Below are 11376 nucleotides of genomic sequence, written 5' to 3'. Positions count from 1 at the left end.
TCCTCTGCAGTCTTAGGAGGGGGAACCTGCGAGGTCTTTGAGGAACTAGACGAAGCTTTGGCAGCAGAAGCTGGAGGCTCCTCCTTTGGAGGAGGTAAAAAAACTGGATGCTGGTCCGGACGCATTACCTCAATGTCTTGAGGGTTGAAGGGCTGGATCACGATCTCCCTGGGCGAGCCTATGTCTCTACTCGTCCTAGGATGGATGATGTTGGCATGAGGTGGAGTTACGCCTCTCATCAGTCTCTTCTGCTTTTTGGTTATGACTTCCTTTGCTTCCACTGGCGTGAAAGGTAAGGTACCCATATGAGAATCAGAAGGGGCATGGCCTTCGACATGTGATCGGGGTGGAGGTGATCTGCGAGTTTTGTCTGCCGTTGACCTCCTTCTAGGGTCTTGACTCCCAACTGAAGAGCTCGACGAGGGTTCCAGAGGGATTCTAGGGTTTGCCCTCAATGTAACATTTGGGGGTTGTGGTGGTGGAGGAGCCACATTTAGAGACTTCAGGATGGTGGACATGAAAGTTTTTGCCCATGGAGGAAGCTGTGAACCCCTAGGTACACCTTGGAGGTCCCTAGAAGAGTGAGCTTTGGGTGGAACTCCACAAGGATTACTATTTGACGGATGGGATAACCTCTGAGGCAGAGGAACACATTCCTTCGGTTGCAGAGGAAGGTCTGGGCTATTAGGCACATTTGTGAACCTATTACGAGGCTCCTTGAACCCTTCTGGGAAGGGTGTCGGCCTTCCGCTCGAGGTGGAGTACGCAGAAGGGTGAGACGAAGGTGTTGGATCTGCACTTGCTCGTGATTCCTACACATCTACTGGCGAATTGCTCGTGAAATCGCGAGATGCAAACGCAAAATCGCCAACTAATCGCGTCAATGAACGCGATTCGCGAGTAGAGACTACTCTAGATGGAGAACACGTCACAGAGGGACGCGTTTCCAAGTGTCCCGTTGGCGAGCACTTCGCTTAAACTCACCATGCTGTGAAAGGCACCGAGGGTTTAGTTGGACGACTGTCTGAGGAGTGGTCGTTCTCATCATTAGGTTCGGTCCGAAGTCGTTTGGAAGGTCTGGTTGAGGGGCTACGCGCTGATGGACTGCGCTAATGCCTACCTCTACCTCTAGACAAGGAACGTCTAGGCCTAAATCGTGAACGCGCGGATCGTGATGTTCATGAACGGGAGCGTCTAACTCTCGTTCGAGAACGCCGTGAACACCGCAAGTGCCTATATCGCGATTGTGAGCGTCGGCCTCACAAACGAGAAAGTCGTTCTCTTGAACAATACCCTCGCGAGCGCGAACGCCGCCCTTGTGAAAGCGAGCGTCGTCCTCGTGAGCGTGAGTACCGTCCTCATGATTTAGATCGTGATGATCTAGAATGCGAGCATCTAGACTTTGCTCGTGATCGTGAAGAACGCGATCGCGAGCCTCGTCAAGAGGAATGCCTCCAAGGAGAGCGTTGAGACCTACGGTCTTGTGAGCGCAAAGGTCTAGACCGTGAGCGTCTTCTAGGCGAAGAACGCTTTGATCGAGATGGCCGAGGATCCATACAATCTTTCAATCGTAGCGAACGGCGATCAGGGGAAGAAGGTCCACAAGGGCGAAGCGATGGTGATGCTCCTCCTCTAGCGCTGCTGGTGGAAGTTGCGCTGATCCCCGAAAGATCGTCACCTGCAAACTGAAGGTTGCTGTGGGAAGAAACAGAGGGTTGAGGGTTAAGGGACAACGAGGTCCCAGGATGTAGAGAGGGTTTGTCGTCAGCAGGGGTTCGTTGAAGAGGCAAACACGAACTATCACCTCGTCCACGCGTGGAAGGGCCAGGGGAAGGCAACAGATGGACTTTGCACAGATCCAAACCGTGAGATGTCGACGGCTCTGGAGAAGGATCCCTCCTGGGACAACGCTGAAGAAGGCACAGCAGCTCCTCCTTCGAAGACGGTCCCGAAATCCCTAAGGCCCATCACACCTACAGCAGATCTGAAAGGGAGAAAGGCTTGCCAGCGGCTGGAGGAGAAGTTGCCAAGGAGTGAAATTATCTGCGCTTCTACTCGAACATCCCTCGTGAAAGCGCATACGAGAAGGAGCTTTTGAGAGATTTGGGGGGTGCGAAAAAAAGAATGCGCTCCGCTCGCCCCTGAGGGAGAAAGATCGAGCTTGGTCGTCGTCTTCCTACGCCGCCCAAACTTCTCCCACTGGGAGGCAGACCGCTCCCTACACTCTACGCAAGGCAAACCCTGCTCACACTGATGCCCTCGGCACATAGTACACAGAGAGTGCGGGTCTGTCTGTAACGACGACGCGGCACCCTCTCGCCCTGGACAGGTTCGCATGGTGAAGTCGATCGCAGAAGAAGACACGTACACCTGCAAAGAGAAAGCAAATGACAGCCTGGAGGAGAGCGGACACGTCTGATCTCTACTGAGCCAAAAGAAAAAGTGACGTCTCACCGCTGTGAGTGTATATATAGAAGTGGCTAGGTAACCCCCGCCCCTACCCACTCAAGCGGTTAGGCAGGGTTGCCACCTCACAATTAAAGTCTAATGGCTGCCCCCAACCTCCACTGAAAGAATATCCACATAAATAATGTAAGATTTGTTAGTATGGGAACAAATACAAATTGTATTAAAACAAAATTTTTAGTTTTTAGGAACTTTCCTGACAACCTTCACTCCACAGTATTCTGTGGTTAATTTCCAAATCTACTTCTAATTCGACAAAAAAAACTTTAAGATTACAGGATTAAAAGTGCTCGATCTTATAAAGGTGAGAAGTACCGTTTAAACACCTTTCATTAACTAAAAATCCACAAATCTTGTCTTACTAAAGGATAAAAAAATGTCGGAAAAAGCAAAATACTTTATTACACAAAATAAAACAAATTAAACATATATAACTTATAAAATTATATAAATAATACCAATGTGTGACTATCAAGGATAAATCCTATGACATATTTACAAACTTTTAATGCCTGTGTTTTTTATAATATCAATTTCTCCCTAATTCCACTTTGTTTTTAAGGCTTAATCCTAAATAAATGACTTAAGAAAAAAATTGCATTTGTGTCATTTTAAGGATTAAAATTGTGTAAATTATGACTGTGGATTAATAAATATCATCCACAGAAATAGGTTATGAAAATGAACAAATGTTAACATGTCTCCCTTAAGAGATAGGGAGACAAGTTAGCGAGGTACAAAGTACTGTGTGTCAATCCCCTGTACAATTGTGTTCAATCATCTATTCTTAACTTCCACTGCAACTCTATACTTTATCAGCTTAATCTATTTAAAAAAACATTTTCCTTACATACAGGATGACTTTTGTATTCTCATTTGCACGGCCAAGAACAAAAGAGAAAAACAAGGGAAACTATCATGCTTTTTCATCATCAAGAAGAAAATGGAAACTGTAATCTCCTCTACAAAGGCACTGAGACTAGTTAGTACACAAGGAAAGAGGTACATTACCATTAGGTGTAAGGTTTACATTGCAACCATTCTTTTAGTAGTTTAAGAAACAGAACGAACTGTACATATTTTTCAAGGAACAATGCTAACAATCTGATACGCAAGCCTTAACTTCTAGATGTACAGTATATCTTACATTGAAACAAAAGGAGGAGAGATACTGGATAACTCAAAAGCAAGTTACAAAATAATTGTTAAAGGTTTAATTTTAGATCTTACCGGCCTGAAATGTTTTATTTTATATCTTTTAATGTATTAAGAAAATGTTAAAAAAATTTGTTAAGAATACACAACAGCATGGGCATTACAGAGTTAATAATCTATACTTGAAAGAAATTAGCCACAATCATTTACTCTTCATGAAATTAAAACCAAGATTTCCCCTTGTTTTTACTCGTCTGTCAAAATCACTTCTAAATTACAAGCTGATAATCAGCAAATAGATTTTGATTATTACTGCATTAGTAGGTCACCTTCAGTAAAAACAAAAATTGGACCTTATCTACCACAAAAACACTACTGTAGTTTAAATCACCACAACAAACCTCTGTTTGAGAACAATCATGGACGCAAAGTAATTTACAAACAAGTGCTATACTGTACTCAACTCATGTTACTCCAATTCACATAAACAGCCACAAGACAATATTCCTAAATCTCGAGCTTACCATGCACTGAAATGCAATTAAGAGGTTTAAAAAGAGGAAACTCGTGTTAATAACAGCCTCATCCATTATTCAGGGTGATGTTTAGCAAAAAGTACTGCACTAGATCTAAAAATATTACTTTTGAAAATAAAAGATATCTGATATGACAAGTTCCTTAAATATTTGTTTTAAAAATCAAAATGTCTCGTTCGGTTAAAACATTACTTGGAATTTGACAAACTTGACTGTGAGGCCTCAACTTATCTACATCACTACATTAGTTGGGAAACCAACTTAAGTTTTACTAATAATTCTTTTTGAATGAAGGCTTACAATGATAGAGTTTAAATCTATAAAAATGAGGCAGTACAATGATTGATACTAGAGTTTAAAAATTCGACTTTCCAAATGAATATACCATAACTGAGAACTGCATCTACATTAATAACTTTAAACGAGACGTGTATGATAAAAATTTATCTCGATTGTAAACAAAATAAAATTCTCCAAGTATGGTGTATACTTCATTTGAAAGAGTACTGTACTTATGAGTCATTAAAAATTACTTATAAAAATTTTCTTCAGATAAGATATATTAAATAAAATTCATTTTATACAAATACAGTGAAACAAAATTTTATATACAAATAGGGAAAAATTTTCATAATGGATATGCTTAAGAAATATCAGAAGTTTCTACAAGTACATAATTCTTTTTTTTTATATCAATCAATGTTGCCAAGTAATGTGAAACCAAAAAAGGTGCCCAAATCATCTATTCTTTTTAGGTCAAAATCACGAATCTTAATATCTTTATCTCCTAACAAACTTTCTTAAAGGCTAAAGTTCCGATCTTAAATAATAAACGGATACTCTCCCACTTTGGGCCTGTTTTTTGCTTTAGTTCTTCAGAATTATACTAAACAAGAGCATAAGGTTTCAAATGATTTACACCTCCATAACATTACATTACATGCTTTTCAAGTCCAAAGATTTTCAAAAGGTATCAATAGTTGCCCCCCCCCCCCCCCCCCCCGCCCCCCCCCCCAAAAAAAAAAATGATTACAGGAACAGAACTTGAAAGTAGTAACATTCAATTGCTTTAACTTGATCAACAGTGGTGTAATGTTTTTTCTTAAAATTAAAATCAATCACCAATACCCTTATTAACCAAGTTGACAAACTTGAATTCAAGTAAACACTTTGTCATACTCAAAATTAATTTCTTTTGACATACTGCTCTTCTGAGCAATGAACAGCATTACCTTACTTTAATGTGCACATGTAGAAGAATAAATGTTATTAAAAACATATTTGACATAACACAATCAGTACAACTAGATTTAAACAAGGTCTTCCTTTTGTTTAGTTGAAAGGCCAGTAGTACAACAAGATAACTAATGCAATGTTAACTTCCTTGTTTTTTTAGGGAAGCTGTAGAATTTGATAATCAATTTTTCAAGTTTGTTCTTTATTTGTTAAGGAATAAATTAATTCTTCAAGTACATGGTTTTGCCAAATGCTTTGGGAACTACCATTCTTGAGTATCGCCTCAAATCTTTTTTTAAAATCATATGCCTCAATATGGTGTTTCAATACTGCTAAATTAGATGTGAAAACAAACCTTGCTTTAATACAGGCTGTTAATTTAATAATGTTAGAATATCTCACTGCAACTCATGTGTCCTACCTCAAGTCAGCTAAACACTTCACTAGTTATTTTTCCACAACTTTGATTTTCCCAAATCTTATCAAATGGTTTCTTTAGAGCTCAATTAATTTTACATACCCTCAGAAGCAACAATCAAACCAAAGCTAACCTAATCACCAATTCCTACAAATTGCAGGATTTTAGGGAAAGTTATCACCCTTTTTATTTTATTTCATTTTTTTTAATATCACTATTGTTCTTTTGGGACTAAGTTTTAAGAACAGGTATGCTTGAAATCTTTATGGTTTCTTCTTAGTAACATTTTTACTATATTCCCTAACAAATTCAAAACCTCCAATACTTGAAACAATCATTAATAAGTCAAATCCCAAACCATACTAATACTGCTATGATTGAATTAGGATTTATTTTTCATTTTTTTTCTTAATCTCCCAATATATAAATCTAAGTATAATAAACTAATTTTTCAAGCAAACTTCATGGAGGTATAATTAACAATATTCAATATATGAAAACAATTTTGAAATACGGTACAAACAAGGAATACAAGGGTTGTCATCATATACATACAAAGTGATCTGGTTAATGTTGTTTCAGTAGAATTGGCCCTGTGGAAACTTGTTCACTCCTAACTGCTTTTGTACAACTCTAATTGATTTGTGGTTAACCACATTAAAATCAATTTCATAAAAAAAAAGTTATTTACAGTAGTAGGTATTTACCTACTACTGTATATTACTCATGAACTCAACAATCACACATTAAAATGAAGCATTTCACTATGAAAAAAAGTCTATAAATGGGTCTGAACTGATAAAGCCTTGTCGAGTCTAATTTTCAATTTTGATTTGCTATTTATTCACTTCAATCCCTCAACTTCCATTTTCAGTGGAGAAAAATCTTTACGCTTACCTTCTTAAAAGAAACTATGCAAGAACTGCAGTATTGCTTAATACAGTACTGTATACCCAAAATCCCCTCAATGAATTATGGTAAATATACTTGAATGAAGTTACTGTCACCAATGCTGGGCATCATCAATAATGGTTCCTCTATAAAGTATTTTACCCAAGACATATTGTCCCTTTATGGAAAGGCAATAATGCATGAGAACTAAAATAGTTACAAGCACAGTACAAAGGTGTAAGAGAATAAAAACATTAATGCTTCCAGTGTTCATAAAGTTAAAGAACTTTGGGAAACATTCGGTCAGTTTATATCTACAAGAAAATCATGTCACCAAGGTAGTAAATTTCTGCAAATAACCTACAAATACTTTCTATCCCAAAACTTATTGTCAAGACCATAATATCTAAATTAGTTTACTCTATTGTCATAGTTGTCAACATGATGACATATTCCCAAAGTATTAGGAGCTCAGTGTTAAGAGTTAATTGTAGAGTACCTTCCCATGATGAGATGACAAATGCAATTCCCATTCCTTCTATTTTTCTGACAAAGCTTGAAATCCTTGCATTGATATCAACTTCTACAAATCCTTGAAATTGAACAAAATATCTTCTCATACATTTCAAGTACAATTACAAGAGATTAAAAAAATATTGTCCTTTTAATGTTTTTCTTTCCTTTCTCGAAAAATGCATTACACTAGTTTGCAAAGAGCTGATCATAGTTGCAACCATTTGTCTACATGTGTGAATATACCAAAGTGGACAATCAAATTACAGCAGGCAACCTCATGCCAGATATGTGAAGGACTTGACTTAGAAATGCTAAATTATGGAGACAGCCCACAGAAGAATGGAAATTCCCAGTGTTGCCTGTATCTTGCACTTCATAAAATTCACATACAAACTTACTCCTCACAATCATAATTTGCAAAGTTGAAAGATTTTCTCAGAAAATATTTATTAATCACAACCCTTCATGAACTCTTCCCCCTAAACTATCCTTAAATATATGCAAGATATAGGTAAGTACTGAGTTTCCAAATACTCTCAAGCAAACAGCTGCCAATACACAAAGGTAAGCTACTGAAGCATAGGAAAAAATGAGAGGATTGACAATCAAACTATAAAAAAATTAAGTAAAAAATCACTTATATAACAGACAAGCAAATGCTGCTGTGACCTGAAAATTCAAATGCAGTACTGTAATGCTAACAAAAGTCACTATTTACACATGAATTATACACCGATACATCTATACTGTACAAATGAGTCCAGAAATAGTGTATCAAATGCTATTTCAAGAGATCTTTGTGCTCTTTTAATAGTCGATATAAAAGGAAACAAAATGCTATAATAGTAATAAATGTATAATATTTAATCCCTTTTACATAAACTTGCTCAACACCGAACGGAGACTTAAAATATCTCTAGAAATTCAAACAAAATGACAACTAAAGAAAATCCCTACTGCCCATCATTAAAAATCCCAAGTATTGTATTTTAGTCAAAAAAAGTTTTAATATCGTCACAACTATCAACATGACTAAAGAATAAAACCCTAAGTCTGGCAAAAAAACATCATGGGGGGGGGAAGATATCATACTTATTTTTATGGCAAATTAAACAATTATCACCTGCAAACTTCAAGGCACAACAGGAGGAAGAAGTGATTGTGGGAGGAATTTTTGTGCTTCATCCCAGACATGGGTATCCTGACCCTAACCAAAAAATACCTGCCAATCACCTGTTTTGTTGTGCGAATTTAAATTTCACAGTACTTAGCTTAATGTTGAATCCTCATAGCTAAAATTATAAAAGCTTTATCCACTAATAAATACAAATAGAAGATAGTATGTTTTTTTTTTTTTTTCAGAAGGAAAATCTCTCAACACCACCACCAAGTCGTTCAAAAATAAATGATAATTATCATAAAGTCAAAAAAAAAGTGTGACCTCATTTTTATTAATGATACTTGAATAGCCATCAAGGTGGAGCAGCGTGCACTCAGCTATAGTGGCCACAGAACCGATTCTAGCCCTTTTTGCTATGCTAGTTTCTTTTCAACAACTACTTCTGCAAAAGTTATAAAATAGAGGATTATTTTCCAACTATGCACACTAGATATACTTCATCAATAGTCTTGCTGTCATTTCCAGTTCCTTAGCAGAAAACCTACACTATAATACACTTTTCACCACTTTTTTGAAGTAACCAGTCAGAAAGAAAGGTTTGAAGTTACATTGATAAATCTAACTGAATAATGTTCTACATAGGACGACTTTTTTCTTTACTGTTAATGTTTAAGTCATGACACACAATACCTAAACATATCCAAAATAATAGATAATTTGAAAAACAATGTACCAAGTTGTTCTTTATCCAAAATATTTTTTTAATGAAAAAAAAAATTAATACAGGAATTATAAATACAACTAAACATTCTAAATGAACATGACTAGGGCATGTCTATAACAACAGGCTGTTAAAAATTTGGAAGTTTTACAACTTAACACCCTGAAAAATACACTGCAATGCATGATTTTAGGAAGATAATGTAAGGCACAATAAAGCAACTTACATCATTGTTACACATTCGATATACTGTATATGTCAATTGGGCGTGACATAATGATGACTCCAAGAATAATTATTTTGAATATAACATACTGTAGATGGAGTAAAATCTCTATCCTGAAGAAAAAGTACAATATACCTTAGACAATCTATTTAAACAAGACATGCAGAAAACAAAACATTTGACCAGCACTCACCATATCAGCTTCTTGCTAATTTGACAGAAGAGTTTACATCCAATATGAGCAGTCCAGGACTAGAAACTTGTTCCACAGCCCTAACAGCTGCTATCACATATATGGTGGCTAGAATCCATACATTCACAAGTGCCACCTCTTGAACTTAATGACAAAAGGGTTAGATAAAAAAAATCATATAACAGGAGCTTTAGCTCACAATAAGTAATCAATAGAAAAGACTAAATCAAATAGTAAACCCTTAAAAATGAACAATTGGTAAATAGTTATTTTATTTATGCAATGTAATTAGTTTGTTTTTATTTACATCTGTAAAAGATTTGGTTGAAAATGCTTTGTGCTATTAAAAGACATGCATATTTTTCTTCTTGCTCATTTTTCTGTTTAATTTCGTTTTCAGCCACTACTTACTACAACTCTTAATCCCAGGATTGCATATCAACTTTCAGTATCTAGTTAAGTGCTAAGAGCAAAGTGTCACTATTATGGAAAAAAACTGACTAATATCACAAGATAAAGTACTCTTATGTACAAAACCACACACTTCTTTCCAGTATCACCAACTACATAAAATCAAGTCTTTGGCAATAAAAATCAGAAAATTAAATAACACTTAAACCATGGCAAACAAGCCACCTTGTATTTCAGCCCAGGAGCCATACAATAATTCTGTAAATAATCACAACTGCTTTCCGGCTTTCAAGGAAGTGAAACTCCTCTTTCTGTAACAAGCGAAAACCAACTTGAGCAAAAAAAAATTTCTATATGCCTTACACCACAAATGAGTGTAAAATTCATCTAGAGACAATTGTGCTACAGGTAGCCATTACAATATCTGGAAAACTGGTTAGTTACTTGTGTTTCTTTGATTTGAAAGTACCATATATGAAATTAAAATTACAAGAAAAATATTGTTAACAAGAACATGTAATAATATCAGTAGACTAGAAGTGGTAAGAAGTAGAGCGTTGAAATAAAAGTAATGAATACATACTTCCATGATTTTCTTCATCATTCTTTAGTCCTCATTTCCATTTCATTCATCTGTCACAACTCCAAAACACTCACTATTTTGATCATGAACTACATTCTATACTCTTCTTGGTGATTTCTGCATTTTACAAAAATTACACATCAAGTTTAACCAAAAGTTTGGCAAAGCCTTTCTGTGCCTAAAATAGAATTTCAAATGTATTTTTATCCATATAAAGATAGAATTAGTGTACTGTTGTTCTTATACATTTTTCCCATAAATAGCCTGAACAAAAAATAAATGGCCACTCTTCTTAAACCCACACACACTGATGTTATCTCTCTCAATTAAAGGCTGTAATCTGCCACAAGACTATGCTTGTACTTTACACAAATAGTGAAAGACTTTATCTGAACAGAGCTAAAATCATTGGGGTGATAAGAAACAAACCTCAAATTTTAACCAAGCACAAGATCAAATCCTCTGGGGAAACCATACAAGAATCTGGAAACATAACTTGGTGGTCTAGTAGAACCATTTTACTGTACAGTAATAATTACATTCCTCATGAAATGAAATACAAATACAAGAATAGTTAATGATAAAAAAAGACTAAATTTGGGTTACTTTATAAAAGGAAAAAGTGAATAAAACTCTCCATAATATAAAATCCCTTAAAAATAATAACTTTCAAGTTTCAAAAACAAATTCAATATAAATAAGGTCAAGCAAAACCTTACAAACCTGAACTGCTTTTGACCAAGTTTTTCAGGAAATTTCTTATTAAGTAAATAGCAGAGTAGCCTATACCCAGCAATGTATTACATGTTCAATTAGCACATTGCAACATGCCTTATAATTGAGAGGGAGTCTTTGAAAACCTGGATCATTATCAATGAACAAGGAATACAAAAGACCAGGTGAC

General features: G+C 36.0%; 1 protein-coding gene across 5 annotated transcripts in view; it reads right to left on the bottom strand.

Moving 5' to 3' along the window:
* Positions 1-5167: 5167 nt before the first annotated feature.
* LOC137617177 (ubiquitin domain-containing protein 1) overlaps positions 5168-11376 on the bottom strand; it is an 89732-nt gene continuing 83523 nt past the window's right edge. For 4 of the 5 annotated variants that reach the window (XM_068347047.1, XM_068347049.1, XM_068347050.1 and 1 more), the window contains one exon: positions 5168-9622. In XM_068347047.1, the coding sequence (XP_068203148.1) occupies positions 9483-9622 (140 nt within the window). In that variant the 3' untranslated portion in view covers positions 5168-9482. The remainder of the gene's footprint in view (positions 9623-11376) is intronic. The other variant, XM_068347048.1, reaches the window with a different exon arrangement.

This window comes from Palaemon carinicauda, chromosome 23 (genome assembly GCF_036898095.1).
Source record: "Palaemon carinicauda isolate YSFRI2023 chromosome 23, ASM3689809v2, whole genome shotgun sequence".
NCBI classification, from domain to species: Eukaryota; Metazoa; Arthropoda; class Malacostraca; order Decapoda; family Palaemonidae; genus Palaemon; species Palaemon carinicauda.
The sequence above is the reverse complement of the archived record's forward strand: the minus strand, read 5'-3'. Positions and strand labels throughout refer to the sequence as shown.